Source organism: Haplochromis burtoni, unplaced genomic scaffold (genome assembly GCF_018398535.1).
Source record: "Haplochromis burtoni strain Fernald_Lab_line unplaced genomic scaffold, NCSU_Asbu1 Contig_56, whole genome shotgun sequence".
Taxonomy (NCBI): domain Eukaryota; kingdom Metazoa; phylum Chordata; class Actinopteri; order Cichliformes; family Cichlidae; genus Haplochromis; species Haplochromis burtoni.
The window spans coordinates 1,752,236-1,775,892 of NW_024582417.1; the positions used below are offsets into that span (position 1 = coordinate 1,752,236).

Sequence of the window (23,657 nt, forward strand, 5' to 3'; positions counted from 1 at the left end):
ATATACGTGCCCCCTTCACACCCACACGCGCTCCTATATATCCAAAAACATGTTCACGCATCCACAGATAGAAGCGAGAAGCGACAAACACTTATACCGCACCTGATAATGATATAGGAAATAAAACTTTTAATTCATCCATCTGGTGTCTGCTGAATAACGGCAGGAACGATGTATTTGGGTATTTGAGCGGGATTGTGACTCATTCAGCGCATCAGTTTTCAACAGACTTTATCTGAGCTGTAGGTATCCCTCAGGTACAGGACGGTGTGCTTTGTGTTTTTCTGTGACTTTAGCTCAAAAGCAGGGCAGAGATATGAGAGAACAGTTGGGTTTAAAGCCACGTGAAGTTTTTAACAGGTAACAAAAAAAATAATCTCATACAACTGGCTTTTGACATCCACCACGTTTTCTACTCAATTTATTTTATGCTTTCATTTTTTTCTTCAAGGAGAAATAAGTACATACGTTACAAATGATTCCCAGCACAGGTCCGGTCTGTTTCGTTATTAGTAATTCGGTGAACAGCTGCTAAACAGTTTCCTCTATTTGACTCTGGAGCTGTTTCAATGGAAGTCACAGTCTACGTGTAGCCACTACGTGTATGCCAATGATGAAAAACATTTAGATGAATCAAAGCTAGAGCTTTCCAGTCCTCTGTAAATCCCTTCTCCCCTAAAAGGGAAACGAGCCTTCATTAACAAATGAGACATGCTCTGAATAATGTGCTTGTTGTGAAAGAATGAGACAAAAATAAAAATGTGGTCACCAAATTAACCAGTAGTGATGTAACTAATAGCAGACTATAGTATTTCTCCACTAAATGGCGTGCACAGCTGCTCACTCACAGACACATCACTAAACAATTTGGCAAAGAGGGAGGTGGAGCTGGTGCAGAAGCCAAAGCATAAGGAATAAGGGAGGACAGAAAGAAGGAGGCGATTGTTGGGCAGAAGGAAAACATATAAAAAGAGGGAGAGACCACACCGGAGAGAGCAACTGGAAGAGAGGCGAGGAGAAAGAAGCTCGTCGGTTGTCTGATAGCCTTTTCAAACTTCTCCGAGAAACAGGTAAATGGATATCTTTTTATTACACAGTTTCAGTGAGTAGCGTTAAGCTGCAAGTTGCCAAAACAGCTTGCATAAAGTAGATTAGTATTCAATGGGGGCTCCTACTCCGTTCACCGCACTGAGATTTTTGAATGGCCCCATTGTTAGGTTGCTATGCAAGTTCACCACACAGCATATTTCAGGTACGCTCGTGTGGATTCTCAAGAAGCAGCAGCTTTCCTGTAACTAGATACAGCTGACAAGCCTGCGCTGATTCCTGGCGTGCAGGCATGTGAACCCTCTTGTGCAATAGGCCAGTGGAATGCTAAAGTGGAGTGTGGAACCTCCAAGTCTTAACAAATGAGGACTATTACTTGCAGTTTGATATACAACACTAGACATCATTTATAAACACTTTGCAGAGCACTCAATTTCAGCTACTTAGGTGTCGGCATTTTGTCATTTTGCCTATTTGAAAGCTATGTGGGCTGGGAAAAAGTTTGGATTTTGACCGATTTATTTTCCCACTGAAAATAGCGCTTTATTCAAGTCAGTCGATTCATTCGAAACGGTCCTTTGCCTCTGCAGGTAGATCATCTCCAAAAGACACAGAATCAGGGGGAAATATGTTCTCATTCTGGCTCTTTCATACAAGAGACAAAGCAACCGACTTACTAAATGTACACACAGTTAGAAGCCCGAGGGGCTTAAAAACAGATTCTAAAATATTCTGATGGAATTCTACTTTTTTTATGTTTTCCAGTACAACGGCTGCCATGAGGGACCTTACTTTCCCACTCGGGATCATATGCCTGCTTTTCATCAGAGGTTACTGCCCCCTGCCTATGAGCTCAGAAGGGATGCATCCCATGGGAATTCACGGCCCATACGCACACTCAGACAAGGATTCTCTTGTTGACGATGAGGATTACAGTCGATATGAAGATACAACCACTAGATCATCCAAGACGTTGATTCCAAGTAGAGGGACCCTTAAGCAGTGTGACTATGATCCCTGTCTTGAAGGCCAGATCTCCTGTTTTGAGCTTGCAGCCTCCTCTAACTGCTTGTGTCCGGGGTTCACTTTAAATAATGTGCCCCCAGAAGCGCCCAAACTAAGCTCAGTATCCTGGAACGGGTCCGAAGTTGTACTTCAGTGGTGCACACCTTATTCACTCGTCACAGCCTATGTTGTGACTGTCGGAGGGCAGGAGAGGCAGAAGTTTGAGGAGGACCGGAGAAGCGGAGGAGTGGGCGAAGTTGGCAACATAGCAGAAGTTTGCGTGGTGGCCGTGAATGATGCCGGAGCCAGCGAAGGATCTTGTATGATGTACCATCCCAGAGATAACAGCCTGCCTTTGACAGCAGGGCTCATCGGGGGAGCCCTGGGCTTCCTGCTGCTCCTCTTGCTGGCCGTCCTGCTGTGGAGGCACAAGAGGCAAAGGAAACAGGAGGCCACCATCTCCATGCACAACACAGCTGAGACGAGGTGAACAGGAAGCACCGCAAGACTGGACACTCGTCGAGAGAAGTCTGTGCTCTGAGACTCTTCTGCATTATTGCAGTTAGCTATGAAAACACGATAACATCTGAGGTTTCCTGCACCACGAGGCTTTCTCAAAACAAGAGGAAGCAGCGATGTATTCATTTCACATGAATACATCCAACTGGTTATGCTCATCGCCTGATGCCTCCATCCTGAAAACCCCTCGGTGCGAGAAAGTCCCACATCCACAACAAATGCATAAAATTACTCACAGAATTCATTACTTGCAAATTATATTTTTTTTTCCCAGAAATGAAACCCTGAAGACAAACATCAGGGAACATCCCAGCATGTGGTCCCTGCTTTCAACTTGCTTAGCTGAGCAGCACAGTGTGTAACTGCTAATAGTGGGGTAAAAATATTTGAAGCTTACATGATAAAAGTTTTAAAAGCGCCACTATGGTGCTCCAAGACTTTATTACTTGACAGAAGTGTATCTTTCCTAATCTTCTGTGCAAATTAGAGGTTTCTTGGAGTAGTGTTTACAAAATAGTGACGTGTATTAAAGTGTTAATAGCATAAAGCACAAGTAAAATGACAACAAGCACAAATTCTGTTTGAAAGAGTACAGCAGAAGGCATAAGAGATGGTAGCAAAGGTTCAAATGGCACTATAATTTTTATATAATATAATTAGGGTTTGTTTGCTGTTGAGCTCTGTGATGGGATGGCGATCTCTCTGGGCTGTACCGCCTCCTCTGCTCTATGAGGGCTGAGGAAGGCTCCCCCAGGAAAGGAAAAAGATGCTGTCACTTACTGTTGTAGACATCAAAGCAAGCTGTAATGAAATCTTTTCATTGAAACTCTCTGTGAGAGCTCCTCGTGTAATGGAAGTAATTAAAGCGTGAATGGATCAATTGTTGGAAACTGACTTAAACTGTATTTATTACAATTGTGTTCTTTTTTCGCCTCTGGACGTTAAATGTGTTTGATTGACCACTTTTGCTCGAGCCTGACTATTAAAATTAAGTAAAACGTCGCCTTAGTCACCACCGCTGTGTCGAAACGTGTCATTTTGTATCATCTTTTACTTGGTAGGATGGGTGTGCTTTTCCATCTGTCTTATTGACGGAAGTTATGTCAGCGCCCTGGACGAGCACCAGTGTTCGATGATGTTTTTTCCAGCTGTCACACAATCGCTTTTTCAGAGGGATATGGATTTTGCGAGGGCTGTCTCATCCCATCTGAGACTTCCCGTCACGCAGCATCGGGCTGATGAGAAGCTTGAGGCTTTTTTTTTCTCTCTGCCATGATGAGAAGAAAGTCCAAAATTTTAATCCCCCCCCCTCAGTTTATCTCATGTTCAGGCCTCCATCTGCGTTTCTAGCAGCAATGTTATAATTCCCTTTTGCTCCGGCTGCTGCCATGGAGTTGTTCCACCGCCCTTGGCATGGCGTCTTTCTTATTCCAACTTGACTGCACAACTTACACCACAGAGCGCGGCATCGAAGTCATCTAACATCTGTAATTTGGAAACACAACAGACTGCTCGTTTGAGTGGCTCAAATGGCCTCAAGATGTTTGCTTTTATGACACACATTGCTGTCACTGTCAGACTGGGAGGGAAATATCTGCATGAATGGGCCGCTTTGAGATGAAACCCAAAAAAACACGAGCTGGCAGCAGCCTGTTTAAAATAGAAAGAGACGTTCTGTGCTCAAAGCAAATGCAGAACACAAGAAACTTTGAAACCAGTAACAGACAGTTCACACCGTTTCTGCGATGGCTGCAGAACAGAAGAAGAACATGAAAAATACATTAGTATCTTATTTCAACATGCACACGGCTCGATTTATTTCAAAGTACACTACTTTTTCAAACCCTGAAAATGTTTTTGAATTTTTGATGAAATCAAAATTTAGCCCGTGAACGAGTGCCGAATCCAGTAAAGTTCTAAGAAGAAGAAAATGAAATAAGGGTGTGTACAGCCCCCCGTGGTCAAGTATAAACACTTCTGAGTCCTTTGATGTTTAAAATGAAAAGGCTACAGATCTATAATGCCAATAAAAGACATAAAGTCACACTTTATGTCTTTTCCTCTTCAAGAGACTTCCAAGATCTTGTATGGAAGTATAAAACATCCGTATTAAAGGCGAGTAAAGTTTCAACAACTAATAAAAAATGATATTTGAATTAGATTTGCAAAATTCTAAATCTAAACAATCAGAATGAATTTACATGGTTTGAAGTCTTCACTTTGAAAATTCGAGGGGTTTTTTTCCCAAGCAAATTCATTTTTATACTTAATTTTAATTTATTTTAACACTGAGCATCTGATCTGCTGAATCTGTGAACTATTAGAAGAAGAAAAAAAACCCTAAAACACAATAAAATAAAGTCAAGATTTTGCTTTTATACCTGCGTTTACACCTGCAGCTGATCCAAAACAATTCAGCGCTATTTTCTGTAAAAAGTATTCTTTAGCTGCGGTGTTACAATCAGGCATTTACATGAAATTTGTTTTTTCAATAAACGTTTATGATCTCCAGCTCTGAGGAAATGACTTAATAACTAACTACATAAAGGCTCAATTGGGACCTAGATGATGCACAGACTGTTCTGTTCTCTGCTAATCATTTGCTAATGTGAATATTTTGAGGCTCCTGATATATGACTCTCCCGCGTTTTGCAGAGCGCATTTTGAAGCTCTGTACAGCACGTCCCAGGGAGACGCAGCGCCTCTCCAAACAGATTTTGGATTTTACTTGAATAAAGTGGAAGATTATCTGGAAGAAAAACAGATGTGAGGTGCATTTTCCGTGCTGCAGAGCTGCTTCTCAATCTTCAATTTTTAGATGCAACGGTGTCTTGGTATTTTGTTTTGTTTTTTGTTGGCAACAGGAGGGAAATGTTGGAGTGAGGTTAGGAGCACCGGAATGTGCTGACAGATGCTACTCACTTTAGAAGAGTCATGCTGAATCATAGAAATCTCCTTCAGTGATCCGGTGAGTCATTTTCTGGTAAAGAGGTAAGATATAAAGAAGTGAATCAGCTTCACTGACTGTGTCAACAAGAAGCTTCGTCTCTACCTGACACCTCTGTTACTGTAACCACATTAGTAACCACATTAGTAACCACATTAGTAACCAGCAGACAGAACGAGTGTTTGTTTGGTCTGTGAACTGATGCTTAACACGTTTACGTCGGGGTTTATGAAGTTTGGGATTTTACCCTAAAGTCTGACGTTATGTTACGTTGCTAATGATATTGCAATGTTTAGACGCGCAGAGTTGCGAAATAGCTCACAAATCAAGCCGTTGCTTCTCACAGTGGAGCAGACACAATGTCGTAATCCAGGACTGCCATTAGTGTCATTCAGTATCCACGACCATTTCTGCATCAGGGACAGATTTGATTTAGTCATTTGATTTGTGCTGATATGACACAAAATTTACACTCACCGGCCACTTCACTGTTTGTTAACACAAATATCTAATCAGACAAAAATGTGACAGCAGCTTAATGCATTTAAGAATGAAGTCATGGTCAAGACATCCTGCTGAAGTTCAAACTGAGCTTCAGAATGGGGAAGAAAGGTGATTTAACTTTGAATGTCTCATGATTAACCCTCTCAAGGCAGGCGTTGCCGATTTGCAACAGTTAAAAACTAACAACCTGATTACCCCACATACATATTTTATGATTTTTCTTTACTCAGAAGTACCACTGCAGGACTTGGTTGTGCATTAGCAACAAAAAGTTTAATTTGAGCCTGAGAGGGTAATGGCCAAACAGACTGGTCTGAATATTTCAACTCCTCATCTATTGGATTTTCCCGTAAAACCATCTCTGGGGTTTACAGAGAATGATCCCAAAGAGAGACAACATTCCTTGACTGGCAGTTCTTTGGGGGGAAACATGTTGTCGATGCCAGAGGTCAGAGGAGAATGGCCAGACTGCTCTGAGCTGATAGGAAGGGAACAGTGAGTCATTACAACCGAGACATGCAGGAGAGCATCTCTGAAGACATGACACAACATTAAAGCTGATACGGTTTACAGTAAGCAGAAGACCACACCAGGTGACACGCCTGTAAAAAACAGGGGCTCATCAAGACTGGAAAAAGCTTGTCTGCTCTGATGAGTCTATATTTCTGCTGCGTCATTCAGATGGTAGTCAGAATTTGTCATAAATAACGTGGAAGCATGGATCCATCATTCATTTAACTTTTAACCGACGTTAGGCTTGGAGAAATAAATGTATCGCCTAGAAATGGTCAGAAAGAAGAGGCCTGTCTGCTTGAATGGGCAAAGACTCAAAGTTGCATACCTGTAATTAGAAACATGCATACCAAGTGGCATTGCATTAGGCCCAGTGCTGATTGGAAACAACATGAGATAAAACAGATTCCTCGAGGTCGAGTCACCTCCACTCAAACACTGTGAGCACACAAGTCAAAACAACACCTGCAAAACTAGAGGAGGAAGGATCCTTAAAGGTCAAATGAAAGCTGAATAATCACTTGTGCTGTTTTCTCAAGTTTCACTCTCATCTATGTCGTTTCCCGATCCATCAAGCAGCTGTTTTCATCACCGTACGGGACGCGCACCACTGCGCAAAAACTGTCAGGGTGAATATCACGTCAAATAAACCGACAACGTGAAAACGACAAATACAGGAGCTGCTGCAGTTGAGCTTAACCTTCAGCAATGTAGCAGAAAACAGGACAAAGGGGGCCGAACATGATAACTGCCAGTCGGATTTGACCTTTTATTTGGCAGCTGCTTTGGCAAAAAACAGATTCTTCTTTCAGTAATTTCTCTGCTTCTCGCATTGCGACGGCACCACAGAGAATAAGGACTGATCAATTCATGATTTGATCCTTCTGCTGATTGTGCTGCAGCACGTAGGTGAGGCTTTTCTGCAATGAAAATAATTGGAAGCTGTAATACTATATTCATCCCATAACATTATACAGGTTCCCATTCAAAACTGTCATTCACTTCCAGGCAGTTAACATTTGTGAAAAATTAATTTGCATTTGGCACTGGGGGAAAAAAAAAAAAGCACTACGTATGTATAAATGTTATTATTAATATCAGTAGTTGTAATCCACCAGCAGGGGCACTAATGGTTGCTTTCTCTGTCCGCTGGGGTCAGGTTTTACAGGGCATAAAATGTTCAAAGTAGGTCAGACATCCATCAGTGCCCATTATTGGAAATGGTGCCAGAACACATACTGGTTTGATTTAAATGCAGAACTGGTCCTCCTCCCCTTTTAGTCTTTTAGGCACTTTGACGAGAGTACAATGAAGAAAATGAAAAGGGAAAATGAAAGGGTGTCAATCAAAAACCTCTTCCAAATGAGCTGGTTTAGTTTAGTCGAGTGTATAAGCAGCTTTTTAAATGGGGGGGGGCTTCATCAGAGGAATCAGCGGGTCTAAGTGGGTGGTTGTAACAACTGATCTCCCCCTGCAGGCGTCTCATCCTGTTTACTTCTGTGTCTGTCTGTCTTGGCTACAACTGCAACCCTGTAAATAAAAAGATTGCCTTCTGTCTCTAAGTGTAAGCCTGATGTCACTGGCAGGATGATGACCGGGGGGGGGGTACATGCATAGATGATGATATTTCCCTTTTTTGCAAATGGAAAAAAAACAAAGAGCAAGAGCATGAGTGGGACTTCCTTTGCATCATCCAGACATCTCTCCAAACAGGTTCAGCCCGAGTCTCGTTTGCCTTCACTGGAAACCACTAGAGGTCATTATTGCAAAGAGCACTGCAGACATTAAAGCCACCTCTGGCATGCACTCAGTGATAATGTGCTGGAAATGGAAATTAGTTGTTCTAACAGGGATGAAAATGAGTTTGCAGTGGTAATCAGCTCAGACACATTTGTGCATCGCAGGGGGAGTTCGAGGAGAAGAGTTTGTGTTTGAAGAGGAAGCTTTCCATCACTGCTGCTTTCCTACCATTTTTATTTTTTTACTTATTTTTTTCTTGTATATTCAGTGTTTGACAGGCAGGTCAGCACTCCCCACTCTCAACCCCCCAGGAAAGCTCCGCCACAGCATGTCAAAAGATGTGGAGGAGGAGGAGAAAATGCCCCCCCAACACATCCCCGCCCCACTCCCCTTATTTTCTTGTATGAAGAGCTAGGGTAACCATGGCAACCTGGCATTATACAGGAGGAGCTGACGAGGTTGAGTCTGAGCTCAGCTTGGCGAGGAGGGTTATCAATCACTTTGGCATCGGCACTGTCACACATGCTCCCCTGCTCTGCTCCTCCACCCTTCATGTGACCTCGCAGGCTTTTCATCATAACCATTTCTTCATAACCATGTCCGGTTTGCCAAATGAAGTATATTTAGTCAAGTAATGTACAAGGGCACAGTTTTGACATACATCACATTTCAAAAGGCATCGCTGTGCTTTTCACAGAGCACCATTTAATTGGACCAAACTTCGATAAAAAGCATACAACTGTATACACTCACGTCTGAAGATCAAACCGAGCATGGGAATGAGGAGAAGAGAGATTTAAGTGACTTTGAATGTGGCATGATTGTTGGTGCCAGACATGCAGGCCTGAGTATTTCAGAAAGTCCTCGTCTGCTCTGCTGGAGTTTTCCCACGCAAACATCTCCAGGGTTTACAGAGAGTCGTCCAAAAACCATGATGAGCCTCGATTTGCTGTTGCAGCCACATGGTAGGGTCAGAATTTGGTGTAAAAAACATGAAAGCATGGATGCATCCTGCTTGTATCAACAGTTTACACTGCTGGGAGTGTAATAGTGTGGAGGACCATTTAAGCACCACAGCCTACCCGAGTAGTGTTGCAGACCATGTCCGTCCCTTTATGACCACCCATCTCCTGATGGCTGCTTCCAGCAGGATAAAACCCCACGCCACAAAGCTCAAAGCACCACAAACTGCTTTCTTGAACATTTCAGCGAGCTCTCTCTACTCAAATACCTCCAGTCACCTGGTGGAAGCATTTTACTACAGAATACACTTTGACTGTAATACTTGCTAGCGTTTCTCATTTTTCATCAGGCTTATATTTTGCATTTCCCTCTTTGCTCTAGACAAATTTGCACTTTCTACTCTGTGAATTCTTGTGCAGGCACTGCTTCAACAAAGTACATATTGTCCAACCCTTGTTTTTAAATGTGCTCTATAAAAAGGTGACTTGACTCGACATTTCGCTTTACGCGTTCTTAAGATCTGAGTGCTTCTTCCTCCACTAGTGAACTTTCATCCTGTTTTAAAAAAAAAAAAAAATCTTCATGCATTGGACCTTTATTATGAAAAATATGTTGCAAAAACCCCTAACCCTAACTGCAGGTCCCCAATATGACAATGCATACATGATAAATGACAATTATAGAATTCAAATATTTTACAAGCTTCAAATCTGCCGTGTCTATGTTTCAAAATGCCACAGCATGTGTTTTACAAATGTCAAAATAAATTACTAGAATGAGTCAAGCTGATTTTTTTCCAAGGCTTGCTTTCCTAAATAATCTTATCTTGTCGCAGTTTCTGGCTACAGTCAGGATACATTGCTTTGTATTGCCGGGTATGCTTTGAATGTTTGACCAGTAATTTGTTTTAATTGAGTTTGTAAAAAGCTTCATTTGGAGCTCAGGTGCAGAAAACCTGTTGGGAAGCTAACCGGGAGCTGTATTTAACCCATGCGAGGTCAAGTAGTTTTCCCCAGAGCGGTTGAACTGTTCTAGATCCACGCTCTCTTCAGCTGGTCAAAGGGAAGAGACTTTTAAAGCAGTTTACCTGAGGCAAATGTGTGATAAATGCCAAAGAGGGTTAATTACAGTTTTTTTTGTAGCCAAATTTTACACTTTAAAGCTCTAAGTGTGCAAACTCCACTGTTCTCTACAAAATTCCCAGTTTCATATTCTCTACTTTCTCCTGCCCGTTGTCAGGGGGGCACTGGAGCATATCCCCAGCATGCATGGATTGAAAGCAGGGAGGCACCTCGGAGAGGCTTCCTGTCAATCAAGTCTCCAGTCGACTTTTTGCATGTTCTCCCACAGCTCAGTCTTCACAGACGAGTCTGAAACCCGAGCACTAGTGCACCTTCACAAACGTCAGCACAGAAATATGACTTTTAAATACAAATGCAGTGAGGTGGTTCAGAGAGGCACATCATGCCCTGTCCTTTAGACGAAGGACAGAAGATCAAACTGAGGGAGAAACGATGTGCTTTTTTAAAGATGCAAGTCAGATCCCTACATACAATGTTTTACATGTGAGATACAACTGAGGCGAAATCTAGGACCGATACATGGCCAGATGTTGAACAAAACAAATCCCAATTAGGCCTACCCCTCCCATCTCTGCTATATTAAAAATACAGCCAGGGCAGGAACAAGCTCTGGAACAAGAGATGAATCAGGGACATGTTATTCAGGACACAGTCAGGGGGGATAGAGAGCTCAGGAGGAGCACAAGGACTTGACCTTTTGTGAATATTCATGATGAGGGAGAGAAGAGAGATGTAAATCTCTTTTTTTTGGAGAGAAAAAACCTTTGTGGAGTCTAATAACAGAAGGCAGCTTGCAGTTCACTGCAAAAATAAATATATCTAGCAGGCGTAACATCCAGATATCTTGGCTGTCTGCCAGTCAGAAGGATCAATAGCCATTAACACCATCATGCATGCAGTCAGAGGACAGCAGGGATCTGTGGCTCTGCACACTATTTCATCATGACGGGAGGTGGATAGGCGCTTTGGTTACAGTAAAAAGAGCCCCACTCCTCGCAGCTGAGAGCGATGCTTTCTGACTGACAATGTCATCAGCGCTCAGTGTATGTAAACACATCCAGCAGCCTGGAGAATCTAGGTCATTTTCTGACTGGGATGAGATGAGGAGGAGGAGTCGTCGTCTGGAGACACACGGAGCCACAAATGTGTGCCGCGTTCATGTGTCAAGAGTCAGGTCGTAATCCACTCGCTCTTCTTTTATCTGCTTCATGAATCAAGAGAACATGCCTCCAGTGGCGAAGAAATCCACCGAGAAACACAGGTAGTGAAGCGGAGGGGAGGAGGAGGAGGAGGAGGAGGAGGATGGGTGAACGCTTGTAATTTTTTGCTCCAGTTCTCTTTGGTTTAGCACCGAGGACACATTGTCCAATAATACCTAAATGTTCAGTCTTCAGAATACACAAAGCTCTGCATCATGCAATATTGACTGCGGCTTGCAAAAACACAATAGCACGACCCATTCGAGAGGAATTACACGTTTAATGTGGATCATCGCTCATTGCATCACTGCACAGGCCATGGAGCGGTGATATTGGCTGGAGAAAATCCTGCCTTCTCCTGAATACAGTGGAACTAAATGGTGCTTGCATTGTTGTGCTCTAAGAGCTAATAATACATCAGGACCTGGTTTTCAACACAAACCTTACTAAGAGCACTTTCAGGAAGGAACTACTTTCTCCTTCACTAAACTACACCTGGTCATAATAGCAGAATGAAGCATACGTCTTTCCACAATGAGAGCAGGATGTAAACATTATTGGTGGCTAACTGGGTTCACACACCAGCCAACACTATCCTGGCTGCTTTTAGGTGGGCGAATGTTTGGCAGATCCTGGAGCCCACCAGCTAGTCCTCATGTTCTCCAGACTTCATTATGTAGTAATACATGAGACACTGCTAAATTGCACCAAAAAGCTGTCCAGGATATCCTCCAGGATGCCATCCATAACCTCATCCCAGACATTGTCAGAGTGCATACAGGCATTATGATTGGTTCAGGCTGTGATTTCAATAACAATTTCAATAACAATAACAATCCATTATGACCATTAAGTCATTTTGTTCTCAACAAATTACACAAATTTAAAGGCGGTAAAGATTTTCAACTTGAATGTTTTGTTCATAGAGATCCTATGTGTAATTTAAGTGGTGCCTTATTTTTTTGCAGTAATATATTTTCAGTGTGTAGCTGCTATGTGAAAGGAATTTTTTTGGGATAAAACGGTCATCATAATAAGGTTAAACATATATACTATAAAAATCTTTGAGGTTTTCTTGAGCCCTGAGGGATTATGAGCTAAATAGGTTGCTAACATTAGCTTGCTAACATTAGCTTGCTAACATTAGCTTGCTAACATTAGCTTGCTAACATTAGCTTGCTAACGTGCTTAAAAACTAGAAACTAAAACTAAACCATTTCAAACAATACAAACAAAACTGAAATAGGAAGATCCACTCAAGAAACTACAATCAATTAAAAACCAAAACTAATTAAGAAATAAAAAAATAAAAAAAACTATAATAATTCTGATCCAGAAGAAATTATTTTACCATTTACACCGAGTGAATTACCAGTTGCTAGAATGTGCAAATAATAAAGTCCAGCACCAGCATGGCTTGAAAATTCTTTGCCTTTATACTTTCAGTTATTTGCAAACCTACCTCTGACTGGCTAAGACTGCAAACATAATAAAAAGAAAAGTACCACAGCATAACAACTAAAAGAAAGATTCTTCAGCTGACAAACTTACATAAACTTGTTATATCAGGGACATATTCAATTAGCAGAAAATGTTTCTTAGCAATCAAACTTTACACGATAGGAGGTGGATTAGGTTATTAGCCTTAAAGAGTCTCTCAGTCTAAATAATCACCCTTTTCCCCAGCATGCTAACTGAAGCGGTTATCATCTTATCTTACTACTTTCTACCTGCAGCATCACTCCATCCTCTTTGCTCTCATTACTTCTCTCATATTCAGTGGATCCACAGGGTAAATGGTAACCAGTGTAAGGGTTATTTTCAGTTAAATGTCCAGGCAACAACGGCACTGAAGTCCTACTCCTGCAACCTCATCTAGCAGCTGTGTGCATCACATGTTTTGCTCCTCTGTGTATTCAGTAGCTTTCCATTAAAATGATTACAAAGTGCCTATTTTTAAAACTAGATGAATGATGCAGACTGCTACATTTAAAAAGGACTTCATAATAAGACTCTTTAGAAAAAAAAAAAAAAAAAGAAGCTTTTTGACGTGTGACATTAACATAACCCTCAAAAAAAACACGACCAAGCTAAAATGTAGCTAATGAAACAAGACTGACCGTTTAGCACATAAGAGCCTCAAAATGAAACATTAAAAAAAGGCACAAACGCATATCAATTCATAACATGTTAAAACAATCTATTAAAAGACAGACCTATACTAGATTATTGCTCTGGAAAACACAGAAACAGGCATTAAGATCTCAAATCTCAAGCACCATTGCAGCATCTCATTAAAGGGACATAATGGGACTATAATGAGGATTTAAAGCTCTGGAGCCAACTCACCTGATGATTACACAAACCTTTTGTTCCTAGTAACAGCTTGAAGCCGACGTCTCGGACACCATATGCTGCTATTAAGGCTTTAATGATCCGGGAGCAGGTGGGCAGATTGTGGGCGACATTACCGTCTGTCATGATGGCAGGAGAAGAGGTGACAGCGGTGGAATTGCCAAATTCCAGTTAACACTTGTCAGCAGTGTAGTTTGCATCACTGGGTGGACAGTGCTTCAACAGCGTGGCTCTAAAAAGAAAAATCACACTCTATGTCTGCGGTTATCCTTTACTGCATACAGTCCAGCTCCGCAGTATAAAAGCGAAGTCATCGTTCCCCACAAACAGACTGATTGATCTTTTCCTTCACGTCATTCACAGCTCATTCATTACAGACACGTTTACAAAGCAACAAAGGAAGCCAACTCTCTCTCAGCTGATTAATGATCATGAATCCTGTATAAGAGATTTTAGATTCACTCAGACATCAAAATACGACCTGGATACGTGCAACTTCAAGCTGTAGCCAGTGAAGAGGACAATATTTGATTACTTTCAAAATCATGTTTATTAAATTTAGAAAACACCATTTTTGTTAACAGTTTCATACCAACAGCAGGAAAGAAGTGAAACTGCAAGAGAGACGAAGATGGGGCCTGGGCCAACCCCTGAGTTAAAAACCACTTGTCTTTCAAAAGCTCATCGGTCCCTATGCGTTTGCTGTCTGAGGAGGGCGTCACCTGCATCTAACCTGGCATAGACTAGAAGAGAGAGTCAGTGTGGTAGTCAACATCTCAAGGTAGAACACCAAAAGAAACGAGACATAAGAAAAGTCTGGACATCAGGTAGAAAAGTTGATTTGCAAAGTCACTTTTCAAGTGGAGGTTATTTTTTTTTGTTGTTGTTGTTTTTTTCCTGCCAAAATATACCAAGTATGCAAAATTAACATGTAATTAGGTTGCCAAACCATGTTGGTATGTAGATTTCATCACGCAGATGTGGGAGGCGGGGTTCTGCACAGCTTTAGGGGATGTGGACTTTGGGGGTAATTTGGGATGCAGTACAGATGTTGTCCATAAAGGAAGTGCAAACAAAGTCTATAAGGTGTGTTTGTTGAGGGGGGCTGTCGGGGGGTGGGGAAGGGTTACGGGGGTATGAGCGGAGTAGGGCTCACCCCCTTTGCTCATCAAGGTGCTGAAAGCGGCGACTCTCTGGAGGGTGAGCCCGACATATCATCAGGGGGGAAAACTGTGAGTGTGCAGGCTCGGATCCCCCCCAGTGACTCGGGCAAGTCGAAAACTTTGTGCCATTCGTCTTTCTCGGGGTCGTACTTCTGTACTATTTCCACCATGCACCTATTGTTCCACGAGTAGCCGCCCACCACGTAAATCTTATTCTCAAACACGGCCACGCCCACGTCGCTCTGACCTCGCAACATGGCGGCGATAGGTGTCCACAAGTCGAGGGCGGGGGAGTAGTATTCGCAGCTGAGGACGTCGTCGTAGTCGCTGGTGCCCCTGAAATGATTGCCTCCGATCACGTAAAGACGGTCGCCCACCGTGCACATGCAGTGGAGGCCGCGAACTGTCGTCATGGGCGCTTTCTGAGTCCATTTATCGGCATCCGGGTCAAAGCACATCAGCTCCTTCTGAAAAGTGTCGTGAGTGATTCCACCTGCAGCAAGAAAAAAAATATAAAATGAAACAAGAGCATGGAAATTAGGGCTCAAGGCTCATTAGTTGGGAGAAGCTGTCAATCAGACAGATTAATGACTCGTTCGCTCAAGTCAGCCAACCTTTTTATTCATCTGGGCAATGTGGAGCATCAGCCAGCTCTGACGCTGGAAGGCCGCACATTTAAAAAAAACAAACAAAAAAAAACAAACAAAAAAAAAAAGACCTCTGACTTCTCTTTGATCCCCTTTTTCCACACCTTCACTCGAACCCACCTGCCAATTTGCAGGCTAAACACTGATTTCACAAACCGAAGTGACATCAATAGCTTTTCAGCCTCTTTTCCACAACATGAAATAATGCTGATGAGGAGCGCTCAGTACAAAGTGGAACACCATTACAAAGCGTCCACGCATGCACGCGCATTCACGCAAACAGTGTGTAGACACCGCAACACACAATGCTGAGGGAAAGTGGGGAAGGAGGGAAAAAAACACAACCAAAAAAAAACAAAAAAAAAAACAAAAAAAAAAAACAGGACATGTCTACAGGGAAGGCTTAAAATAAAGAGGAACACAATCCCAGCATGCATTTGGGTGGAAGCCAGCCTACCCCTCCCCCCCAGGCAGATTGACTAGGAGCAAATGCAGTGAAGATTTGCAGAGCACGCCGAATACAGGCAGTATCCCTCTTTTCTTGCTGCCCAGTGATCGTGCGCTCGGTTTATTGTTCAGGCCTAAGCCGTCTATTCAGCTGCCATGACTCAGATCTCTGATGGAGCAACCCCTTAGCTGATCAGGTTCAAAGATGGCCTCACCATCCGTTTTCCTTATCCAAGTAGTCCACGGAGCAAATCAGCTATTAAAACCCTGACAAGAGAACAGTGCTGGAGTCAAAATAGCCTCCTTGTAATACCTCTCAAGGGAGTGTGCTGCTATTTTGATTCAGTTCAATAGCTTTGGCCTTTCCCTAATACAATAATGTCTGATCAGTTTTCCAGTATCTTTGTCTAATCAGCGCCATTAGAGAGACACTAAGAGCAGACAAGATTTTGCCAAATTGATCCCAGCTCTGACAAACTTGCCGAGGAGCTTTTGCCCTTCCATAGGCAGCTTAGGGCAGACTGCGATATTGTTCATAATGTCTGCTACATATGCCCTTGTTTTACCACGCCAAAACATTTCCCTGCTCAGCCATGCAGATATAAAACAACTGCAGAGTCTCCTTGTAAAACCAGCGACCTGGTTGAATCAGTGCCAACATATGTGGGACTCACAGAAATGATGTGAAATAGACGGGGAGGTGGGGAGGGGGCTTAGCAGATTCCAAAAATACCCCATAATGAGTTAGAGAGCCCATATGTAACGATCTATGTATCCATGTATTGATTAGCGTTACTGCAGAGTGGTTTAAAATATATGTAGACTGACATTAACATACAAAAGGCAGCGCAGGCTTGATGAAACCAGTTTTTACTTTCTTCTCACTTTTCAGAGTGGCTTGAAGAATGGAGAGGTTTGCATTTATGGCCTCTGTGTCATGCAAAATACTTTCAGTCACTTGCGTTTCTCCATTGAGCATAATCACCCTCTTGAAGTCGTACTGTCAAGTTCATTTTACAGCCGTATGACATCTCACTCTGACTATTAGTCCCTGCAGGAATATGAGCTCTAAATGGCTCCCCTGTTCCCTCTATTCACTATTCCTGATAAAATAGACAGTTATTTACTCTTGAGGTGAGCAGCAAATTGAAATTTCAGACAGTTATAAGCCATTATGGGTCATCACTTCTGGGTTTTAAGTCATACAATGAAATTCAACACACTTTCTCTTAAGGTTTTAAGCAGAAGCCCCTTATTTTTTAAATTCACTTCATAACTCCACACAAAAAAGGCAGAGGAGCTACGCTGTAACCGTCTTAACCAACACCTGCATTATATCACGAGAGCAGCAACTATGTCAATACGACCAACATTTCATATGATTCAATGTGGAGCCATCACAGGACATCACCATTTGGAAACCTAATATTCGTGAGCACCGTCAGTTCTCTGCACTGAGCCCAAACAGACTTCAAATGCATGTTCAGCACAGATGAATCAAAGGTGTGAGGAATGATTAGCATAAATCTGTAAGTGTGAAAGACAGTGTTTTTAAATGATGTAGCGAGTTCAAACATACAAATACCTAGCAGACTGTCAGAAATAAGAAAAAATATGAAAAGGAATCTTTCTTAACCATCTTTCAAATGACCACTTTCAACTATTTCAATTTATCCAAACAACTTTGCAGGCCAGTACAAGCTTAGTGCAGAAATGTCACTATTAATGCAAAGAAATTAAATATAAACACACATGTAAGCTAAGAATCAAAAAGCACATTCAGCCCAGCAGATTTTTACACTAGAAAATATCCTGATCTGAAGGAAGCACATCCATATATTGATCAGTTTTACTGCGGGACGGTTTAAAAGAAATAAACACTGACATTAAAATAAAGAGGCTAGAAAGGGATGATGAAAGAAAATGAAAAATCTTGAGCTCCAATTTTTACCCTCTTCTCACTTTTCAGAGTAACCTGAAGAAAGAAGGTTTGCATTACAGAACCATATCCATTTGAGATTACTGTCAGCTCTCACTGACATTAAATGCATGTTCAGCATAGATGAATTAAAGCGGAGAGTACTTTAGATTTTTAAAATATAAAATGTCCCGATAAATATAAATGATCAAATATAATCATCTTTAATGGAGGAAAAAAAAATAAAAATAAAAAATCTCAACCATGAGATTTACATCAACATTTTTTTCTTTACATAAAAACACCATTAGCAGACAACTAGCGAGTTGTGAAAACCTCAAAAATCCCCAGTCAGTGAAGCAACAATCACACACAAATCATCAGAACACTCGGAGAAAGTGTAATAGTAAAACCAAAGGGTCTTAATCTCTCGATAGGAATGTGGACCAGCAGCAGCGTTGCTCTGTGCCGTTTTCAGTGCTTGTGTCTGAACTCTGTCACACCACTTGAGCCGTGATGGTCTGTGGGCTGAGTGCATTCGTCAGGCTCATCCAGCTGACAGAATACCTTCAGACAGCGCAGCAGCACAGCCGGAGAATGTGACCTGATGTACTGTGACAGCTAGACACAGAAGTGCACTCCAGCTCGGGTCACCTTGCACAGCGCGACTGTAACCTCTGAGACCGCGGACGCTACAGCAGGGACTCGCCGGAACAAAACTGCACTAATGGGTAATGCTCATTTACCTGTGCCGTGGGCATTAAAGGCACTTGAAAACACGCTGTTGTGTTATAACCCACAGCTGTACTCAGAATACTGCCTGACCAGCTTGATCGTGTAACGCAAGCGTTCATTTTCCCTGACACATATTTTCAGCTGTCACAGGTGCACAGCCAGCTGTTACAATAGCAGAATTTACAAGACTGCTGAACTGTGATTGATTGTATCTCTGAAACATGAGCACACACAACTACACAAACACCACCCAAAACACACCACACCAACACCACAACCAACAGTACACACACACACACACCACAACACACACAAAAGGATAAGCCATTAGACTATCAAAAAGTGGAAATAAACGCTACGAAGTGGAAAGTACTGCCAGGGGCAAAGCGATTCATACAGCTGGCTACCAGCAGATTAGCTCAGGCCGTGACCGTTTTGTTATTCATCATTTCACTTTAGTTATATTAAAAAGTAAAATGTGTGGCTTTCATCTCGGCTCCACTCTAATATTAGGTCTGCCAAATCTTGTGATCTGTGTGATCCCAAACATGCCCCAGTTCTTCTCCCTGATAATGTGAAATATTAACTAATTAAAAATTGTTTATATAAACCCTGATAGTACTCATGTGTGGAGGTAGTCCTTAGCTTTTGGCCTCTTTCCAGCACGTCAGAGTTCGGTGATATAAAAATCAAATCAAAGGGGCTGCATGTACTTTTAATGTGGCAATTTTTTCCAGCTAAACATGAAAGATAACTGGAACCAATGTGATAGAGAATGTGAGGTGCCTTCTGTAGGACCATCTAACACCGGTAAACGTTTGCAGGTCTGTGGATTGAATTCACGGCTTGTGTGCACAGTGATCACACTGCTGGATCTAATAAAACTGCATGCAAGCTGGTCAACACCTCAGACTGTAAATTGGTTTAATACTGCTGCTAGTATATTGCTGCTAGAGAGCATTTCAATATTTTATTTTCATTAGCTAAAGTTTCCCAGGTGGCACTGTAAGTACAATATGCGTTTAATGCAACTATGTAAGTGTTGGTGTTCATAATGTATTCATATTCAGGAGGATTAAAGGATCAAAATACCAACACCATTTCCATTCTGATTGTTACTTCTATCTCCCCTTCTATATATATATATTTAAAAAAAAAAAAAACAATGCTGAAAACCATTATCTATTTTTTTAAAATATTTTTGCATAAAACAATTTTTTTGCTCATGTGTTGCAGATGGATCATAGTACCCATGGCCAGGAGGGATTATTACAGTCTCTTCTGTGTTACACCTCCTACACAGGCTCTAGTCCTCTACTTTGCTCCATCCTTCCCAATTCCCCTCCACCACCACCACCGTTCCCCATCTTTTGTAGCACCTCTCTGGATTAGTCACACTAAGAAACTAGGGCTCATCTCCATACTGCAGGATTTGTTTTCCGTCGTATTAAGTGAACAAGTGCCCAGGTGTCACCTAAAGAGAAAGTACTGGCTGGCTGAAGGCCCAATTCTCAGTGTCCGCCATCTGCCCTAAGTGTTGAACCCTCGCAGGCTCCAAAAGCATGCTCAGCATAGATGAATAAAGTGTGAGGAAAGATTTGCAAAAGTCTGGAAGTGTGAAAGACACTTTCTTTATATGAAGTTTGAAAGATAAAAATACCTAGCATTAACAGGCTGTCAGAAAAATCCTGACTCACATATAACTCCAGAACTCTATGTACAGTTTGTCTAAAATGAGATACTATTGTGGCCCCACCTTGCAGTTCTATAACACATTCAGAGAATAAAATTTATTGCTATTGTAACTTTAAAACATGCAATTAAAAAAAACAACTCTTACCCAGTCATGCAACATTACATCTCTATTTATTTAAGCCGATAATAAACTCAAAACTTACCTGAAATATACATATAACCACCGTACACCGTCCCAGCGTGGCCATAATGTGGCTCATTCATTTTGGCAACGTATGTCCATTCATTTGTCCTTGGGTTGTAGCACTCCACAGTAGCTTGAAGAAACAGATGAAAAAAAGAGAAAAAAAAAAGACTGTATTAGTAGAAAGTAGGTCAAGACACAACTAAGGAGGACAAACAGCAGCAAATGAGGCCTTGGAGGGTCTCAGCGTGGGAGCTAAAACAAGGATTTAAATAGAGAGTACACATCCCCACCAGCTCTGAATGCACTGACTGTGCAGGAAATAGTGAGATTGTTCGAGCTTTCATCTTAAGGTGTCTGAGGATGGTTCTATAAAATATCAGAGAAATCAGAAAGGGGACCTTAGGGTTCATATCAGATGCTCACAGGCTGATAATTGCTGGCTGGGAACCCCAAAACCAGCCAGCCAGCCAGCCAGCCAGCCAGGGTCCATCAACATGTATGATCGCTGCATTGATGGAGAAGGGTAATGATTTACCTTCACATCAAACACCACAGTTTAACAATGCAGAATCACACGTTTCCATTTCACTAGAGCTTGTTAACATTTATGACAAAGATTTGTGAACTACTAAGAATTACCAGAATTTCTCCATTTATTATGGGTTACAGTCCCATAATTCCCCTGTTGACTTGCTCCAGGCTTCCTGGCAAATAAAATGGGTTTCACCAGTGGCTGATCTGTTTCATCATTTCTGCGTTCACTATATCTGGGATCCAGTTTTCGACATTTCTGGATTGAACTTGCTGCAGAAAGTATTTGAAGTGAGGTGCTCCAATTACGGAGTCTGGAAATGTAGGTTGTAGATGAGCCAATCCCCATAAACATGCTTCAATGAACTTTCACAGAACCTCAGAAGAGTGCTACAGGAGTAAACTGAGCTGGGAAAGGCTACACAGGTATTTCTAAAGACATGAGTGAGGACAAATTCTGAACAATCAGGACTGTTGCTCCACTTTCCAGAAGCAGCTACCTGCAAAAATTACAACTGAGACAGTTAAGCACAAACAGACTTAAATACAGAGTACATCCCAATAGAAACGGTGGAAATGAGCCCAACGTTACCTGCAAAACGAATCTCTACAACCTGCCTAAACTCTTTTCATTCCTGAAACAAACACCAAAGCTGTAAGGCATAGTGGAGGTGGTATCATTATTCAGGGATGCTTTGCTACCTGAGGCCTGGGTGCCTTACAATAGTGTAAGGAAGAATGAATTCAAAATTTCCATCCATCCATCCATTCGCTTCTGCTTATCCTTTTTCAGGGTGGCAGGGTGGGGGCTGGAGGGCTGGAGCCTATCCCAGCTGTCTTAGGGCGAGAGGCAGGGTAAACCCTGGACAGGTCGCCAGTCTGTCGCACTGCTAAATTTCAATGAAGAAATTTCCAGGGCAGCAGTGCATTCCCTGAAGCTTTGAGAACGCTCGGTGATGAGAGAAAACAATAAACCCAAGCTCACAAGAAAATCAGCGTCACAACAGCTTTTATAGTCTGAATAGTATAAGCTTGTGAGTTTTGTTCAATCATATCATTATAGAAATAGATAACGATTTTTGTTTAGTGCAGTCCTTCAAAATTCCTCCTCATTTTACAAGACTCATAAGCCACTGAAGTATATGGGGTTATAGAGGAGCTCCTGTTAGTTACTCAGCTCAGGAGCCGGTCTTTTCCAGCCTGCACTGTAAATGATTAAACCATTGTGTTATTAGTTCACTCACATTGTGTTTCTTCATAAATGAGTCAGAACAAATTTAAATGTATCATCACTAAGTTTAGAAATCCTGGTAATCCAATGTAGTTCACAAACTTTTGGTCATCTTCTATAGTTAACAGATTTACAGGCAGTTTGTTTTTGGTTTTTTTGTTCCCTCACAAGGATTGTGAGTCATCTCTGGACCAGCTGGATAAGTCTCACCAAGGAAATCAGTGGATACCTAGGTCTGCTTGCTCAACGACTATTAACAAAGTGACCTTCAGCAGTATACAAACTCTCACACCAACTTGATGGAAATAGCACAGTTGTGCTGACCGTATCTAAACTGCAAAGTTGCTGAAAATGGAATTCATCACAAGCAACTTCTCAATAAAGAAATTATAAATTGCATTTAAACCTTGAAATGTATTCAATGTATGATTTTCTTCTGTAAGCTGGAAAGGTCACATTTGTAATTAGCATGGATTTTTTTCCTTTCTACAAGTTCTTCACCACAACAATAGAAATAGAAAATAGAAAATAGAATAATAATTTTAAAAACTGGCAGCTTGTGGTGACATACAGCGAGACCTGTACATTTTGCTTCTTTTTCAATTAAAGCATATATAGGTGCCTTAAGCAGTCTTATTTTTATATTAAAAGACCGAGCTGTTATTGTGCAAGAGCTATAAAAGGGTTTACAACATGGTGAACTAGAATTAGTAAGTACGTGCATCTTTGTTACATCCTTTTGAAAATATAAAAGCAGCACAAAACTAAAATCCATGCAACACTCAGGTCTGCAAGTATATTCTAAATATTCGTTTCTATGTCGTGAAGCTTTTCTTTTAAAAATCTAGGCATCTCTGACGTAACAGAAAAACCACACCCTCGTGATCTACCCAGAGCAAACAAATATAATAAAAGGGGCACATCCAGAAAAACATGGAGGCCTAACCGCATGCAGTTAAAGGGCAGTGAAACGTAAAGAAGGAAGAGGCAGCTGTGTAGACTGACAGTGAACTGGTGCTGTGTTTTTTGGTCTAATTATAACCCAGACTGCTTCCACAGTAGCCTCTCTCTGTCCACTGCAGCTACAGAGCTGAATTTAAGTACTGGGTGGCACCTCTCTGTGGTCTACAGTTGGTGCAGAGATTGCAGATTGGTTACTCAGCATCAACAACCAAATTACAAAGACTAGATATAAATGTATAAATACATCTGTTGGCTTTCGTCTTTCC

General features: G+C 41.7%; 2 protein-coding genes across 6 annotated transcripts in view; one reads left to right on the forward strand and one right to left on the reverse strand.

The window, feature by feature from the left end:
- Positions 1–867: 867 nt before the first annotated feature.
- LOC102311446 (LRRN4 C-terminal-like protein) lies at positions 868–3,586 on the forward strand. The gene is made up of 2 exons (XM_005922180.3): positions 868–1,070; positions 1,813–3,586. The coding sequence occupies exon 2, from the start codon at positions 1,826–1,828 to the stop codon at positions 2,540–2,542; it is 717 nt and encodes a 238-aa protein (XP_005922242.1). The 5' UTR covers positions 868–1,070; positions 1,813–1,825; the 3' UTR covers positions 2,543–3,586.
- A 10,819-nt stretch (positions 3,587–14,405) lies between these two features.
- The window catches only part of klhl13 (kelch-like family member 13), a 42,486-nt gene continuing 33,234 nt past the window's right edge, over positions 14,406–23,657 (reverse strand). For all 5 annotated transcript variants that reach the window (XM_005922184.3, XM_042220864.1, XM_005922183.2 and 2 more), the window contains 2 exons: positions 20,683–20,796; positions 14,406–15,530 (listed from right to left, as the gene is read on the reverse strand). In XM_005922184.3, coding sequence (XP_005922246.1) covers positions 15,043–15,530; positions 20,683–20,796 — 602 coding nt within the window. In that variant the 3' untranslated portion in view covers positions 14,406–15,042. The remainder of the gene's footprint in view (positions 15,531–20,682; positions 20,797–23,657) is intronic.

Excerpts from the sequence above, each read along its gene's own strand:
- LOC102311446 (XM_005922180.3), top strand. The coding sequence starts at position 1,826 with ATGAGGGACCTTACTTTCCCACTCGGGATCATATGCCTGCTTTTCATC.